This window comes from Sturnira hondurensis, unplaced genomic scaffold (assembly GCF_014824575.4).
Source record: "Sturnira hondurensis isolate 20B ecotype Veracruz unplaced genomic scaffold, ASM1482457v3 Scaffold0022017, whole genome shotgun sequence".
Classification (NCBI taxonomy): domain Eukaryota; kingdom Metazoa; phylum Chordata; class Mammalia; order Chiroptera; family Phyllostomidae; genus Sturnira; species Sturnira hondurensis.
Window position 1 is genome coordinate 7,495,931 of NW_028094648.1, and position 18,450 is coordinate 7,514,380.

Below are 18,450 nucleotides of genomic sequence, written 5' to 3' on the forward strand. Positions count from 1 at the left end.
TCTCTTCTTCTTTCTACTTCTTTTCCTTCTTCTCCCCTCCCCTCCCCCACCCCCCCACCACTCCTTACCTAAAACTTAGGCTACTGACAACTCTGGGTTTTCTCAGCACATGTTTCTAACTGGCCTCACCTGGAGGCTTTTGCCCTCCTTCAACTTTCTCTCTCCATGTAGTAGCCAGGTAGAGTAATCTCTTCTTTCAGTTAATCAAAATGGATGGGCAAATGAAATCTAATTATGTTCCAACCTAGCTTAAAAATCCTCCAATGGCATTGCAACTGGCCCTTGAAAATAAGCCAAATGTTCCCAAGGCTTAGGGAATCTTAACCACCCACAAATACACTCCTGATTTTAGATGTAGTTTCCCTGCTATAGGAACTCTAATTTGATGCTCACTCCAAAGTTAGCTCATCCTTATTTTTTACTAATTGCATGCGATGAGTAGCAAAGACACCCATAAACAATGCCAACGAGCACCGCCAGTGAAACCAAGCTGAGCGAGGGCTCTGCCCACCTTCTTTTATCTTCAGGTCACCAATGCCTCATACAGCGTCTGGCACCCTCTGTCTGTAATAAGTACTTGTTCGATGCATGAAGAAAAAGGAAAGAGGCTGTCATAAAATTTCTCACAGAATTGAAATACAATCCAAAGAAGCCAGTTCAGTTTCAAACTCAAGACTATAGCCAGCAAAATATTTTCCCCTCTAGCAACCAAATGTTTACTCACATTTGCATATCAGATATGCTTGCAATAACTTACCTGGCAATGAGGAGAAAGGGAAAGGGGTGAATGTGCCAGGCACTGTGCCTGAGACCACATGAGATTTTTAAAAATTCCCTAGACCAGGTTCCTCTCCTCCAGGGGCTGCCAGGCCACTCGGAGAGAGGCCATTGTCTGGACAGTTAATGTCTGACTTGCTGGCTCCTCCTGGGGACAAGGCGCTGTAGCTTTCTTTAGGTGTCAAATGAGTAAAACTGGGCCTGTCTTTTCATGTCTGATGAGGGTTGAGAAATAACAGTAATCAAAAAATCACATGCGCAGTAATAAGAGCAGCTATCACACACAGTGGTTAGTATGTGCCAGGCATGTGTTTAGTACTTCACATAAAGGAATGCAATCACATTCTCTGGGGGTACTCTTACTATCTTCGTTTTGTAGACATAAATTGTGGCATAGTGAGGTTAAAAACTCACTTCAGGTCATACAGCTAGCGCAGGGGGTCTCCTCCCCAGGTTCATTTTTTAACCACCCACCACACTGCCTCTACGCGGTGTGCATAAACATGTGTCTCCATAAATAGAAGGTCCACAAAGGGAAGAGGCATGGTGCCATAGAACATATAACAAGGGCATCACACCTTGTCTTGGGCCATCGGAAGGCTGGATGGTGTTAACTAAGCAAAGAGCGGAAGCATTAGGGGGACGGACAGGAACTGATAACGAGAGGGGAGAGTGTTGAACCGCTTGGATGGGAGTTCATTGGTGGGGGGCAGATCTGGAGAAGGAAAAATCTCCCCCCACAAAAAAAGATTGGTTTAGTGAGCAGAGAGGAAAAGGAAACATTATGAATTCGGAATGAACCTAATGAATTTTAGGGGACAGGGACACAGGTTATTAGGATTCTTTCAGTGGTGAGCAGCAGACACTCAGTTTGAATGGACCAAAGAAAGATTTTACACTTGAGTTGCTAAGAGTCCAGGATACAGATCTGGCAACAAGTGGATAAATGATGTTGTTACAGCCTCTCTTCCATTACTCAGTTTCATCTTTACACGTTGGCTTCACGTTCAGGCAGTGGAAAGATGGCAGGAGTACCCATTCCAAAAAATAGGGCTGACTCTCATTGGCTCAGCTTATTAGTACGTCTTCCTTGCTGAACCAATCACTGTGGCTGAGCTATGAGGCACTCTCAGGGGCCAGGCCTGGATCGAGGACCTTACTCTGGAGTTGCGGGGGAGGAGCGTCAGACACACCTGAACTTTAGGTTCTGAGAAAGGGAGAGGGGAAGTTCCCCAAAGTTCAGTCTGGGAGCTGTGCAGGCAAAAACAGAGAATTGCCACTACGGTGGTTGCCTGGAGCAGTGTGCGCTTTACACTTTATAGGCAAAATCTCATTTAGTAGGTCTGAAATGGGAACTGAGAGTCTGTACTTCTAACAGGCTCCCAGGTAAAGCCAGTGCTGCTGGTTCCTGGACCACATTTTGGGTAGCGACGGGCATACTACCTGGAGTGACTGTCCTCAAATTCAGGTAGGCTATTAGTGCTAGCCTATATCCCGTATTTCCATTCACCTACTTTTCCCAGTTCTAACTGTATACTTTCATACCAGCTAATTCCTACATTTGAAACACTTTTCTTCAAAGTTTTCTCATTAGCTTGTCAACATTTTCATGATTTTCACTTATCACTTGCAAATAATAGTTCTTTACTGAGTAAAGCTGAAGTTATGACTATTCTTCAGCTGGTATCTTTTCCAACTTATACCTGTTAATACCCACCTGGTAGTAGTGTGGAAATGTATTTAATTATTCATGAGCTTGACAAGATCTACTGTGTTCAGTTGATTTGAAGTGTATGTAGTTCACTGTCTGAGTTTTAATCTGGATGTTTGTCTACATTGAACACTTCGGTTTCAGTCTAGACTCTGTTAAAAGGCACGCAAAACATCCTTTTAACTTGCTGATAATAGCACTCAGTAATCAACCGATGTCCAATTTTCATTATGTCAGTGGTGTCTCAGTCCCGCGCACTTCGTAATCCGTAGTGCCAATGCTGGCAGAAACGCTGATCTCTATTATGGTATCAAATGTCTCTATCATTTAAGGTATTGGATTAATGCCTTTATGGTGGGGTGTCTATGAAATTGAATCCAGAGGCCTGAATTTTAGACTTGAGGTTGCTCTTGAACTTGTCTTGTGGCTTTTCTCAAGTCTTTACAGCTTTCTAGGCCTCAGTTACCCAACTGGCCATGGTTTTGGGGGTGCTTTGCCATCTTTTTCTCCTCCCCCAAGGTGTTCAGCCAGGTTAGCACACCAACTTCACTTTTGACATTTGGGTAACATGATTGAGGTGGGATATTTGATCCTCTAAGCTTTATTTTACTGATCCACAAAAGGTGAGGGGGAGAGCTTCTATTATTACCTGATAGTTGTGGTCACTGAAAATGACGAAAGAACATCATGACTGATAATGGTAAGGAATCAGAGCTAGGGATCACCAGAGCTAAGGATCTCTGTAGAAACGAGATGTAGGCAGAGTGACTTAACATGACAGGGAATCTATCTACTCCTCAAATACACTGAAATATACACAGCCAACATGGCCCCACAAAACTTTGGTCAGCAGTTATCTTTTATTCCACCCAGGTTCTTGGGATATCAGCAATCAACGGTTTTCAAATCTTAGTTTATAACACTAAATAGATAATGGAGAATAGGAAGTGTGTTATTTTCCCTAGGTTAGATAAAAGCTACCATCAATGCTATTAATTTCTAATTCAATCGTCACTAAATATACTGATTTAAGAATTACCAAGCGTTTCACCTGTACAACTTTTTCTGTTGAAAGCATCGAGTCGTTACTTTGTATGCATAATTGTTTCACACATTTATTAATGGGCTCTTCCACTTCTCTTGAACATATCTGCTAAGTGGTGTAGATTTGCTCTTGGAGTCAGAAGCCACGACCTTCCCTGCAGGAAGTGTGTCTAAGCTTGTTCAGCACCAATCTCAAAACCTAGAGAGACTGCGTGCCCCAGAGAGAGGTATGTTTTTCCTTCAGATTCGTTCAAGTTTGGTTCTCTCTGGATTCAAATTGCTTCTCAGACCCACTCCTCGCCCAGAACGGAGACTTGTCCTTTGTACCTGCTAATGTCACGAACTGCCTGAGCGCGTCGCTCTGGCCTCCGCCCAGACCCAGATTCCTCTCCCGGAACGCCGCCCCGTACCAGGCAGCCGGCCCAAGGCTGGCGAGGGCTTTCTGACACTCCCATGTCCTGACCCCATTTACTTCTTGGGTGCCCGCCGGTGCTGTCTGGCTGCAACCCCGGGGAGAAAATAAAAGTTGGCCTTAGTCACCCCAACCCTTCTTCGTTTTCTACTCGCCAAGATATAAAGGCCCAGGGCTGTTCGGGGACGGGAGGCAGGAAAGAAAAAGTGAAGACAGAAAGCCGCCCCTTATCTTGGCCGGCCCTCTCCGCGGCGTCTGTGCCGGGGGCCAGGGCGCCCGCCCAAGCCGCCGGCTCGCTGCGGGAGGCGCGGCCCTTCCGCCCCGCGGAACCGAACGCACGGCGCTGTCCCCGGTTCCTCGGCGGCGCCACGGGCCCGGAGGAGGCGGCCGCGGTCGCATCGGGTCTACCCGGGAAATCCGGCGGCGCGGTAGCCGCAGCCGCGCGGGCGAGGGCCTGGCTCCGCATTTCAGCTCAAATGCAGTGAAGCAGGAAATGAAAAGAAAAAGGTTGAGCACGCTGGCCCAGGGCGCGGGCGGACGGAGAGGAGGAGCCGCGGGGCCAGAGCCCAGGCCCGGCGCACCGCGGGGGCGCGGGGCACGGGCAGCACGCGGCGCGCTCGGGCCGCCCTTCCTCTCCGCGCCGCCGGCCGTGGCCCGGGCTCCGCGGCTCCGCCAATCCCCGCCCTCCGCTCTCCCTCCCTCTCTCCCCGCCCTCCCCGCCTCCGCCTCCTCCCTCCCGGCCTCCAATCTCCCAGCCAAACTGAAAGCCGGACCCCAGGCCGCCTCCCGCCGCCTCCCCGCCGCCGCCCGGCCTCCCTGCGAGCGCTCCACCATGGACAGTCCTGTTTTCACCTTATAAAGATGGCGGTGCGGGATCGCTGCAACCTTTAGACTAATGACTGTCCGAAATATCGCCTCCATCTGTAATATGGTGAGTGGCCACCGCAGCCGCCTTGGGGGTCGCGCCCGAAGCGCGGCGAGGCAAAGAAAGGGAAACCCGAGCCGCACCGTGGCCGGGCTGCAGAGTGGGGGCGGGGGCGGGGGCGAGGGCGAGGGCGAGGGCGAGGGGTCCGCGCGGCGCAGCCAGAAGTTCCCCGCCGCAACCTGGCCGGCCCGCCGCAGCCCCTAGAGCCCCTGGGGGAGGGGCCCCGAGCCCTCTGCCCCGGGACCTGGGAGCCCGCCCGCCAGTCCCCCGGCCGCGCCGCGTGCCACCGCCCTCGGGTTGCAGTGCAAGCGTCCTGGGGAGGCCAAACGTGGACGTCCCGGGGGAGGGGGGTCAAGGGAAAAGCTGGGGATGAGGGGCACCCATACTGTCCTTGCGGTAGAAGAAACCCCGCCGGCCTCTCTGACTGCCCTCATCTCATTTTGAGTTCACTCCTTAAACTGTATGTAAAATTCACTTTGCAAAGGCAGTCGGTGTATCTGGAGACGTTTGAAATGTCATAAAGCTGTAAAAAAGTGCAAAGTCGTATTTGGAGAAGTAAAACTTCACCTGGTTTGAGAAAGCACAGTTTTGTTTTAGATGCCTCAGTTTCCCCATCTGTGAACGAGGGACGAGGTTATGTGCAGTAACAGGTGAAGGCCCGTGGGTGGTGGGGCTGGCCGTGGGAGTGGAGGAGGTCTCCAGGGTTATCCTGCCTGATGCACTGTAGACCCAGTTCAGGCTGGTGGGCGTGGACACAGGGGACATCACTGGGCTCTGATTCTGATGGGGACTACCGGTTCCATGGTATGGTGATGACTTTAACTTGGGTTTCTCCCATTGCTTTTCCTTGCTTTTCAGTTCCTGCAGGAGCAGTTTCTACCCTTGAGTCCTCAGGGTGCACCCTGCTGGCACCCACCCTGGCTTGTCAGAGTCTTGGCATGCACAGTTTGCCCCCTGGAGTAAGACATTGTCCTCTTGTGTAGGGTGAGAGAGTGTATGCTTTGCTTTCTTTCTCCAGGGTCCTCCCTCCCACTCCCTATCAAAACTGCCCTATCTCTAGTGGGAACACGTGCTCTTTTAATGCCCGTTTGGGGAGAATCTGCCTTGTAGATAATAGTACAGGCCCTGAAAGGAATCTGAGGAGGCTTGAGTAAGAAAGCCTGGAGGTAAGGTGATCCAGCTGCCCTTCCCCCATCACACAGCCTTTTAAATCTTCTGTCCCACATTTTGTTGCAAGATTAATACAAGGCAAAGGAGCATTGAGGAGCCATGTGTTAGCGCAGGGGTGGAATGGAGACCCACTGGTGCTGGCTTCAGCTTTCAGCACTGTTGGATGTGGTCTCAAGTGCTGGGGCTTCCCGGAGTGATTTGGCACAGGTCCATCTAGATGGAGTGGGTGGCTCCTGGAGCCTATCCGTTTCCTCTCTTTTCCTTCCTTCTCCATGCAGAGACGGGTCTCCTGCTCCTTCCTGTCAAGTGGCATTAGTGTCCCTTGGTGCAGTGAAAAGGTGATACCTTTCTGCTGGGTTTCTCTCTACCTAAGATCAGCTCCTGAGGGGACCTTTGAAACTACAGCCGCCTGAGTACTCTTCTTTCATGCCTGCTGGGGTGGCCACGGGCTTATAGGTAGGTCAGGGAGGGGCAGTCCCAGCCTTTGGTGGTGTTCCTGTCCTGCTTGTGTGTGCAACACCTCTCTACTAAAGCAGGCTGGAAATTTGAGAGCCAGCGTGTCCCAAGAGGAAGCCAATCTCCAGCTTCTGTTTTGTTTTGTTTTGTTCTTTGTTTTCGTGTTTTCTCCTTGGTGCAGCCGGGGCTTCTCGGCATGCCAGGTCAGGATGGCACTGCCTGTTTGCAGTAAAACCTAGCCCGGGAGGCCGCTGCAGGGAGGGCAGGAGAGGAGCGGGCTGGCGCTGTGTCTGGGGAGTGGACAACCTCATGTGGAGTCTTTAAAAAGGTACCACATTCCTGGCTGGTGTGGCTCAGTGGATTGAGCACAGGCCTGCGAACCAGAGTATCGCAGTTCGATTCCCAGTCAGGGCACATGCCTGGGTTGCAGGCCAGTTCCCGGCAGGGGACTCACGAGAGGCAACCATACATTGATATTTCTCTCCTTCTCTCCTTTCCTTCCCCTCTAAACTTAAATAAATAAAATCTTTAAAAAAAAAAAAGGTACCACATTGAGGATCATCACCCAGGTGAGGTGAGGAACCAATAAGTTGTAAGTAGGTTGTTTTATATTCCTATTTGGACATTATATTTTGAGAAAGTCATGAAGAGTTTGGGCTGTGAAATTAGACTTCCTGAGTTCAAGTCCTGGACCTAACACATACTAGCTTTTTGTCTTTGAATGGATTTTGTGGGCTTTTTCTTTCCTTATCTATAAAAATGGGATGATAGTGGTGGTCCTTGCCTCCTAGGATTATTGTATGAAGTGAGCTATGAGCCCTAGTGTGTGGCAGGTACTCAGTGAGTGTTAGCTGTTATCAAAATCACCTCATGTCACCTTCGGTTGTTTAAAGGACAGTGAAGATTAGTATACCTTCTTGGACCTGATGGCAGCAGCCACTCATACACACAGCTCACGTGTTCATGGACGTAAACCAAGCCCACAGGCAGTAGACAAGGTCTGGGATGGGAATCCTTCACCCCGCCCCTTATCAAAGGCCGCTGAGGACACTCCTGCCCCTCCCAATCTCATTTCCCACACAAGAAGGCTTGGTGATGAGGAGACTGCTGCCATCAGACGTAAATTATCCTTGGACTTCTCCTTAGATTCTTCACACAATGATGAATTGTTTCCAGGTAGGTCTTCTGAGGATCTCTCCTCACTGTTCAGCTTCTCTTTGGGGCTCTCATTGACCCTGCCCTCTCCTAACTCCTGCTGGTCTTACCTGGCTTGAGGAGTTGTCCTACGAGCAAGTGGCGATTGCTTTTTTTTTTAAATGCAAGTCATTTGGCATATTTGAAACATGCGGGTGGGTGTGTGTCCAGAGGGGTGTTAACCACCACCATCCTTCCAGGCAGGACTTGAAGAAACCAAGACCTGGCGTTGAAAGTGGGCCTGTTTTGTCCGCCCGACGGGAAAGGACCCAGCAGAGCAGAACCAGAACTTGTAGCAAATCCTTCATGTGATTGAGAAATAAGCACTTTTTTCTTCCCCTCAAACGTCTTGTGCCAATTTTAGATACAGGGGACTTGGAAAACATTTACATTCCTCCACTGGTCCCATTCCCCACTGAAGTTTTGTTGTCTGTTGATAAGTTAATGCTAGTTCCCATTTGTCTTAATTTTACGTTGTGTGAATTCCTGCCATGATTCTTGATTGGCTTGCTCCAGGCTCATCCGTCAGCCTAGCTGCGCAGCGTGTTCGTCTGGATCCCAGACACCAAAGCTCGTTAGGCTGGTGTGTTGTCATTTTTAAAGTGCACAGGCTGCCACCAAGAATGAGGAAATGTCCCTCATTGATAATCCTCTGATTTTTGTCCAGGCCAATGGATTTAACTTGCTTTGTGTTTTTATGGCCGTTCAAATGGAAGGTTTTTGTTTTTGGTTAAGTTTCTGTTTGAAGAGCTTGAGGAATTTTCTAAAGAGGAAGGATTTGTTAGGAGAAACCAAATCTGCCCTCCGGAAATGTGACTCGGACTGATGCAAATTGGTCTAAGCCATCGAATCTGAATTTTGCTAGTTGGTAGTTCTGTGAGATGCATGGAGGAGGTGCATGTGTCATACAGATTACATTTTTGTCTGCAGAAAGGGCCATGTGTTGAGGCTCTGCTATGTCAGGGCTGGCACACACTGTGTGCGGTGCTAAAGAAATGAATGAGGTGCATCCCTGTCTTTGAGGAGCTCAGCAGTTTCTTATCTCGTGGACGTAGCATTGATAAAGGTGGAAATGTCAGTGTAGTGTGATGCCCACACAGATCGTGAACAAGCCTGGCTGGGTCTAGCTCAGTTGGGTAGAGCACCGTCCCCACAGGCCAAGGTCGTGGGTTTCATCCCCAGTCAGGGCACATGCAAGAGTCAACCAATGAATGCATGAGTAAGTGGAAGTACAAATTGATGTTTCTCTCTCCTCCCTTCTCTCTAAAATCAAGAAATAAAAATTTTAAAAAGTAGTTTAGGAAAAAAACTAGATTGAACTGAGCCTCAGGAGCAAGACAGTGGAAAGAAATATCAATGAACACAGCAGAATGTTTCTTTAATGCATTTGACCAAAGCTTGACTACTTTTTACATGAGGACGCGGTGATAGTCAGTGTAACTTCGGACTGGAATCTATGCTATTGGGTGTCTCTCCAGTTAAGCACGAGTCTAATGGTGCCTGTGAAAAAGTTGTATTTCTTGGGAACTTAGTTTTTCTCAACTTATAAAACTGCTTTTTGTTGTTGTTGTCAAAAGCTCCTTAGTGAGCAGTATTTCTTAGAATCTTTATGCAAATCTACATCTCTGAATTGGTTAGAAACTGCTTGTGTAGCTAGCTACCTTGTTTGAAACTGTATTGAACTTACCAGATACTGGCATGTAAAAATATTTTATTATTTATTTGCAGAAAGAGAGGAAAGGAAGAGAAAGAGCAGGAGAGAAACGTTAGTGTGCGGTTGCCTCTCACACACCCCCTACTGGGGACCTGGCCCACAACCCAGGCATGTGCCCTGACTGGGAATCAAACCAGCCGTCTCTGGTTTGCAGGCCTGCACTCAGTCCACTGAGCCAGGGCCAGATACTAGCATTTTTTTTTGAAGATTTTATTTATTTATCTTTAGAGGGGAAGGAGAGAAGGAGAGAAATATCAATGTATGGTTGCCTCTTGTGAGTCCCCCGCTGGGAACTGGCCTGCCACCCAGGCATGTGCCCTGACTGGGAATCGAACTGCGATCCTCTGGTTTGCAGGCCTGTGCTCAATCCACTGAGCTACACCAGCCAGGGCCAGATACTAGCATTTTAGGATCCATCGAACAACCCTAGGATGTTATTGGTCGCTATTGTGCGTGTCAGATTTGAATTCTTTGAAAGAATTGAATTCACCTTGATATAAAGGGAAAGTAAAATTAGGAAAAATTTGAAACAAAGCTAGATGATTTTTACAGAGATGATTTTATTTTGGTAAGTCAGTTACCTGAGGCACATTTTTTGAGAACTGTTGGGAAAAGTTTTTTTAAATATTAAAAAATAAGAAAATATATAATTTGGGAGAAGAGGTAACTTGCCTCTTCCTGTTACTCCTGCCCCCCATTCTCAGAGATGATAGGAGACTGTGAGTTTGGTTTACTGTATCAGCTGGGAGTTGCTACAATCACATGTGAGGTCTACTCCGATAGTGGTCAGTTTTCAGAAATTGCTGGGTGGGGTGGGTTAACATTTAAAGAAAAATTCCGTTCTGGCCTCTGGGGTTTAGTGTAGGTGTTTGTGTAGGGTCAGGTCCTAACAGTCAAGTCTACGCATTTTTGTTTTTTTCTTGGAATCCGAGGGTGAAAACAAAATTGAATGTCAGTGTTTAGTTAGAATCAAAGATTGTCATGTCATTTACTGGATATCAACTTGATGTGTTCCAGTTCATCCATACAATAAAACCCTTTTATTTTCTTACTGATATGTAACTTTTGCTATATTGGGGTTGTAATTAAAAGTGATTTTCAATTTTGATTGTCTTAGCAATTAAGAGAAAATTTTCTCATTCATATGTGTCTTTTTCCCCCAGCCTGGTCTGTCTACAAGGCGAAAGATTTGTGCATTCTGAAGAGAAACCAGAGTATGGTCTGTCTGACTAGTTTGAATGAGTTGAGGTTTTAGGTGGTGTTTAATTCTGTGGTATCATCAGAAAGGTATCTGGGTGGTTTTAGCTCTAGGCTACCCATGGACCAGCCCAAAGCAAACAGGCAGAAAGAGCTGCGAGAGGTAGTGTCTTTTAATTTCGTTAACTCTTCTGGCCTAAATATTTTAATGCAACTTCACATAAAATTCTTCAGTTGTGGTGAAACCAAATGCTTGTCTAAGGGTTTGAAAGGCCTTGCCGATCTTTTAAGAGAAAAGGTCACCCAAGTATGAACCAGCAAAGACTTGAGGCAAATAAATTCTGTATTGGCAACCAACCTCAGTACCAAACATTTTGGAATGTTTTTGTTCTGGGATGTGCTGCTTAGGATTTGGGGGGTGTCATAAGTCCTCTGCATGGAACGTTATTATGGTTCTGAGGCTGATTATTTGCTGCGGATGGAGTGTGTGTGGGGGAAACCCTGTGGACGTTCCTAAAGCTTCACGTTCCTCTTAAAGGTCCAACCTTCCTCCTGCCCATCAGGTTGTGATGTCACTTTTAGAATCTGCAAATGCTTTGTAGTAGCTTGGATTTGGGGCTCTTTTCCTGGGTGCTGGTAAATATCAGGCATACAGAAAAATGTGGAGAATAATAGAGTGACTACCCATGAACCTCCCTCCACATGAATAAGACATTACAAGTACAAATGAACCTTTTTCCTCCTCTTTCCCCTTCCCTTCTATGACCACTGTTCTGAATTTGGTATTTATTATGTGTTTGTATACTTTTACTAGATATGTATGTCTCCGTCAACCAGATGTAGTGTTTTCTCGCTTAAATGTGCTGTGTGACACCGAACAACTCAGGTTGCTTTTGTGTAAATGAGGATTTTAAGGTTTATCCAATAAGATGCATGTGATTCTAGGTTGTTTTAACAGCTGTGTAATATTGCATTTCATGAATATGCTGCAATGTGTTTATTCTTTTTACTGTTGATCAGCACTTGGGTTTACGGTTTTATGTGTGTGGCCATTTACAGTGACGAACAGTTTTGAGCTTGACCCTCTCTGCGTGTCTTTAAAGTTCCTCCGTGGTCTCTACCCAAAAGGGGAAGTGCCGGGTCAAAGGAAGTCATCTTCGACCCTAACATCTTGCCAGGTTGATCCAAGGCAGTTGTGCTGGTTTGCGCTCCACCCAGCAGCGTTCCGGAGTCCCAGTCGCTCCACAGGCTTCCAGGCAGCCGACGTGGTCAGAGTCGAGGTTTTGCCAGCCTGATGGGTGCGACGTGAAAACATCATGGCTTAAAATTTGTACTTTACCATTTTCTAGTGTGGCTGAACATCTTTTTATGTGTTTATTGTGCTGAGTGGTTTCTAATCGAGACTTGGGAGCCGTTTTCCAGGGCCTGTAAGTCAGGATTACAGTGGTGGTTTTGTGTGAAAACAGGGAAAAAAGGACAGTGAAGGGGAAAATCGGGGAGACCAAAAAAGATAGAATAAATAAAGTCAAGAAAGATAGGGAAGGACCAGAAGATACAGGTGGAGGGAATGATGATAACATGAAACAAGTGAATCCTTGTAGCGAAGAAACAGGAGGCTAGGAGATTTCTGGAGTGTCGGGAGTGCATTCTGGGTGCATCCCTGTGCTGGCCAGGCCTCTCTGGACGTGTGCAGTTCTCCTGCTTACCGGTTGCTTTCTGAGGTCTTTGTAGAAAGACAATGGGAAATTATGTTCTTCCTCCTGCAACATACTCTCATGTCCTTCATGTCAGGCACACTGAAGGAAACTAGCTTTTCGCAGGGTCTGCTCACAAGTACTTGTGGAATCATTCTCTAGATATTTAGAAAACATTCCCTCCACTTTATTTTGATTATCAGAGTGTGATATGTGTCATCTTATTGAATACAGACATGTACAGTTTTAAAAATATGACTGACAGCACCTTTAGAAATATCTCGTACTTCAGTGGTTCTTTGGTGTGCCCCAAAACTGTGCCGACACATGCATCCTCTTGTTAAAAATTCCGACTCTGGGTTTCCAGCCACAGAGTTTTTGATTCGGCGGGCCTAAGGCGGGGCCCTGGAATCTGCTCTGTAAAATAAGTATTTCCCTTTCCTCCCCTCTCCTCATTCTGTGACAGGTGAGCTGATGTCCACATTTTGAGGAATAGTGCTTTCCTTGGGTAATACAACCTTGGCCTCCTAAAAAATATTTTGCTTATAGAAATTATCTGCCATGTGCAAGTTTTTAAAAAATTATGTAAAAATTTTGAGATAGTAATTTAACTTCAAGAGCTATCAGTTGTTGCTATTCTGTAGATGTATTTCTTGATACTACATAGCCAGGTTTTGATTACTTTATGCTTCTAGAACAGAGATTCCCAGCCCTGACTGTATATAATGTCACATGAGAAGTTGTTAAATTTTTTTCATATTGCAAAATATTAACATTCAAAAGAGTCTGGAAAAAAGAATGTATTTTATTATATTTATACCCAAATACCCACCCTTCAGATGTAGCATATATTAAAATTTAGTCATACTTGGTTAAGATTTTTTTAGACATAAAACCTTTTAAAAAAAATCTCTACTCACTTCTGTTTTTTTCTCCCTTCCTCCCAAACTAGTCATTTTTTCCAAAGCTGGGCTGGTGTTTACTATGCATGTCCTTATACTTCATATTTATGAATCCATAAGCAGTATATCAACGTTTGTGTGTACAAATGTGTAGCCTTTTGCTGCTGTTTTTACTCAACAATTATATTTGAGATTATGTTGATATGTAATAATAGTTCTGGTTTGTTTATTCTTACTGCTCGGTAACCGTGTTCTTTGACTTAACAGTGGTTTACTTATTTGTTACCTTATTTAGGGATAATTGGACAGTGTCCGTAACATTCTCAGGAAGCGGTGCCACAGCGAGTGTTCGTTTCTGTCTTCCTTGCACACATACCTTCCTTTCTGCGGGACACGCCCTGGAAGCGGAAGTGCTGTTTCCAGGCCATGCCCATCTGCAGTCTGTTAGGTATAGTCAAACTGCTCTCCCAGGAGGTCGCCCCATTGGGAGCTCTTTTGATAGGAAGCTTCTAGAGCACAGGTGGTGAACACAGGGCCCGCGGGCCGGTCCCAGCCCTCCGCTTTGTTGTCTCTGGCCAGCACTGTGTGTCTGCCCAGCACAGTGCCGAGCTCCTTGCCCCTAGTTAAGGAGTAGTTACATTTACACAGCCCTAACATTATGTTCAGCCCTTTGAAGGCAACTGCGAGGCTCATGCGGCCTCCAGTGAAGATGAGTTTGACACCCCTGGTCTAGGGCCTCAGTCCCAGAGTTTCTGACTGGACATAGGTACAGGTGTAGGTTACTCGGGGGTGGATTTTAGACCCGTGCATCGTTGTAGATCGCTGCAGCTTATTCTGACGGGCAGCCAAGACTGAGAAAGCCCTGTGTTAGACCTGCTGCCCCACGAGGGCAGGAGCTGTGTTGACCTTATTTGCCGTCGATATCCCAGCATTCAGCACAGTGCCTGGCACGTGTGTGGTGGATAATTTTTGGAAAAGTGAATGAAGAGGTGCAGCTTTAGAATGGAAGACTTGCCTTGCCGTGAAGCCATGCTCCTGCAATCTTACTGTCACAGCCATGACCTGGAAATCTTGTCAAAATGCAGATATCCCAATGCAGTAGGTCTGGAGTGAGATTTTGCATTGCTGGCAGCCTCTCTGGTGACCAGACGCTCCGGGGCCTGGGGAGCACGTTCACAGCAGCACAGCCCTAGGGAGAAAGGAAAACGGGCTGCATGGTTTCTCCCGTCGAGCCCTGCCCAGGACTCTGGGATTGGGAATTTCAGAGCTTGATACCCTCAAGTCTGTTTCCTCATCCCTCTACCACACAAAAAGGTGGAGGATGAAATGCCTTCCTCACAGCTCTTCTGGGGGAATCTGAGGAGATCCTGCCTTCTGAAGTGTTTTGTGAGCTGAGATGCCCTCACATGTTACTTTTCACAGTCACCCTCATTCTTTCTGTGAGTTGACATTTTCCTTCCGTTTGCTCAGAGCACAGAGCCGTTGATGTTGGAGGATCTGGTGGAATTCTGCCTTAGTTTTGACCTGCTGTGCACATTCAGTGGGCATTTGGGGAGGAGTGGGGTGGGCGGAGGATGCTGGGCAAGAGCAGAGGCCACATTCACCAGATGGTCTGGTTCTGACCGTGGTGCTGGCACAGAGGGGGTCCCTTCTCCCGAAGTGTGGTGTGGGGAGGAACAGGGCGAGAGAGGGGCCCCCAGCTCTCTCCCAGGGAGCGGGTTACACAGCAGGAAGATGCTCCGATTTATTCCCCAAGTCAGATACTTCTTAAAGTGAGAGGGGGTTGCTCCAGATAATGATTTGGTGCTCACTCATCTGCTCTAGGTGTGATCTGAGTTATTCTGGGCTAACTCGGGTCAACCCAGGTCAAGCCAGTACAGGACACCACCTTTTCAATGGAGGACCTCACTCAGGCTGCTCCGGTGACTGGGGAGCTGTCTCACCCATCTGAGAGAGGCAGTGTGGTGTGGAGCGTGGAGGGCAGATGAAAACAAAACAGACACAAGTAAAGTAGCATTTACTTTACTAGTAAATACTAGTAGTACACACTAGCATTCAGAGCTAGTGTGTATTGTACACTGGGGTGGGGTGGGGGGCCCCTTTTATTCCCAAGTGGCTGTTTGTCTGAAGAAAAACTACAGAAATGGATTCAGTTCCTTAGACCAGCGATTCTCAAGTGTCATTTTGTTATCTTCCTGGTTTTCATTGTATCTGTGAACCACCTGAACTTTCTTCAGTAATTTTCCTCCACTCTGTTCACTTTTTATTAATTTGACCTCATTGTGTGCCAAGACATCTGCAAGGTAACGGAGTGGACAAGCTGGTTCTATGTTTTTGAAATACGTATCAAAAACATAATTATTTTAAAGCATCCTTGTGCTCGCTAAGATTATTCACCTCTCCCACACTCATGGTCTGGAGCTGGGGAGGTGCTGGCTAGGGTGAGAGGCTCTTTACACTGGCCCAGAGAGCTGGCTGTTGGAGGAGCCCTGTGAAGCCTGTTTGCAGGTTGCGGGCTGGTGAGCATCTTTGGGAGGCAGGTTGGCGCGTGGTTGGTTGTGAGAGCGGCCCTCACTTACCTGTTCAGAGACTCTGCTTCTCGTCCTTGATGTCTGAGTGATGAGAGAACGTGCCTTCCCTGCACCTGGCAGGACTGAAGGGGAGTCATTTGTGTCTCATTCCTAGCTCAGTGCCCAGCCATTTGACTACTGTTTTGTTCTAGGGCTCCTCTTTTTCCCGCCAGCAAGAGAGTCCAAATGATGTAGTTGGAAAGAACTTCATCCCGAGTTCCAGTCCTGACCTTGACACTTGGTGACTTGTAGGAAGGCAGATGACTCAGGTCTCCCAGGGTCTGTCAGATGTTAAGAGCTGTTCCTGCTGGTGAGCAGTGCTGAGGTGAGCGAGCATGTTGTGATCTGGCTTCCACTCAAAGACCAGACCAGGGAGGGAAAGTGTGCAGAGCGACAACAGGAGGAAGAAGCTGTGATCTCCGACCGAGGTGTCTCAGAGGATGCAGCGCTGATGGTGGGTGGTAGAGTCTTTGTATCCATCCATCAGGATGCAGTGCTTTGCCTTTCCCAGAGAAGGAGGGCACGTCACACAGTAGAAGATTTTTAGTCATCTAATAAGCGTGTAACGTATCTTTTTGTTTTATTTGATTTACATAGTTAGGTATTCCTCACTGAGAAATACACAAGGTAGCTAAGCTCTGTTTCTTTCTTTTTATTCTTTGTTTTTCCATTATAGTTACACTCAATATTATTTTGTATTAGTTTTAGGTGTGTAGCCTAGTGGTTAGACAGTCATGTGCTTTACAAAGTGGTCCCCTTGATGTTCCTGGTGTCCACCCAGCACCTCGCATAGTTATTACAATGTTATTGACTCTGTTCCCTATGCTGTACTTTACACCCCTGGGACCGTTCTGTCACTACCAGTTTGTACCACTTAATCCCTTCACCTTTTTCTCCCGGTACCCCCCCTTCTCCCCCTCCCCCTCCCCACAACTGTCAGTCTTTCATGCGTGTCTATGAGTCTGTTTCAATTTCGTTTGCTTGTTTGTTTATACTGTTTTTTAGATTCCACGTTAAGTTAAATCATATGGTATTTGTCTTTCTCTGACAGACTTATTTTACTTAGCATAGTACCCACTAGGTCCATCCACACTGTCACAAATGTTTCATTTTTTAAAAAATAAAAATTTAAAGTTTTTGAAAAGGCCATACAAGTTCACACAATAAGAAGTTTACAATTGTACAAAAAGGATGCATGCTGAAAATATGCCCACCATCCAGTTCTCATCGCTGGCATCAGTCACTGTTTGTGGTACCCTCTGCTTGCATCCAGAGGTATCCTCCGCCTATGCAAGCATATTTGTTTATATTTCTTTGTTGGTTTTGAAAACACAAATACTACTTAGAGCATGTACAGATCTGTCGGGATCTGCCCCCTGGTTTCAGTGTCCTGGAGGTGGGTCTGTGCTGGCACGTGAATGAGAAAAAGAATGAGCCTCCTCATTCTTTTTTTATGGCTACAGAGCATTCCGTTGCTTTAATGTATTGAATTCCCTTAACCAGCCCCCAGCTAATGGCACGAGGGGAGTTTTCCAGTCCTTGGTTTTTATAAACAAGGCTGCAGGGAACATCTTTCTCCCTACGTCATTTCACGTATATGGGAGCGAGTCTGTTGGCCGCCTCCCTGGAAATGGATTTCCATTTGTAACTCTAGCGGGTTTTGCCAAATTGCCCTGACTCTTGGTACCCATAGCCTTGCCAAAACAGTATGCTATCCAAAAGCCTTTTGCTCTTTGCCAGTTGAAGGGTGGGGATGGTGTCTTAGTGTATTTTTAGTTTGCATTCCTCTTCCTAGGAGTGAGTTTGGGCAGCTATTCACACGTGTAAGAAAAGCTCAATTTCATTTAACTGCTTTGCTGTTGGCAATTATTTTCAAAGTCTGTAGGGAAGGACCCGTTTTATTTTTATTTTCAATCTGTTGTAGCCTGATATTTTTGTAAACTACAATAAAAAAGCATTATGAGCAAAGTGGAATAAAAACCCCGAAGATACATAAAGCACAAACCCCGATTTTTTTATTACTGACTTCGGCAGATACAAAATTACTCATTCATTATACATGTCTTTATTCTGAACTTAGCTCACGGTGGAGTGTTAACACTGAGGAATGTGGCTCTGAGGAACTAGCTCCATCCCTTTTCTCCAATGCCACCCTCTTCAGGGAAGGGGGCAGAGCACAGTTTTCTGTGCTTTATGTCTCGCCATCCGTGTGTGACAGGATGCTTTCGTTACGCGAGAGTCAACTCGCTCCGCTGGCGCAGTACTGAGGCGCACGCGCTCAGGCAGGGATGCCACCAGCACACAGGCACTTCTCCTGTGCTGTGCAACAGGGATATCGGTGTCCTGGTTTTTCACTGATGAAGACCTTGAACTTGAGTGAGAGCAAGAGGGGTTTGGGAGGAACCCTCGAAATCACCCTATTAGGCTACTTTGCAGAGTTGGCCTCTGGGACCTGGAGCTCTATCAGGAACCCATGCCACCCATGCTGTTTCCAGGGAGTGATGGGAAGGGTACTTCTGGGTGAAGAGACCCAAAGTCAAGGAGGCGCCATGGTGGCTTTGCAGAGCCCTGAGTTTGGGATGAGGTTCTTGCTTGTAGCTCACAACAAGTTCGGTGACCAGCCATGAGTATTTCCTCTTCCTCCACGTTCAGCTGGAAGGCAGTCACAGGCCTTATGCTGTTTG

At 46.9% G+C, this 18,450-nt stretch overlaps 1 protein-coding gene across 1 annotated transcript in view; it reads left to right on the forward strand.

The window, feature by feature from the left end:
* The first annotated feature begins 4,672 nt into the window (after positions 1–4,672).
* Positions 4,673–18,450, forward strand: part of USP46 (ubiquitin specific peptidase 46) — a 55,963-nt gene continuing 42,185 nt past the window's right edge. Inside the window, exon 1 of the mRNA XM_037034076.1 lies at positions 4,673–4,875. Within this exon, the coding sequence (XP_036889971.1) occupies positions 4,840–4,875 (36 nt within the window). The 5' untranslated portion in view covers positions 4,673–4,839. The remainder of the gene's footprint in view (positions 4,876–18,450) is intronic.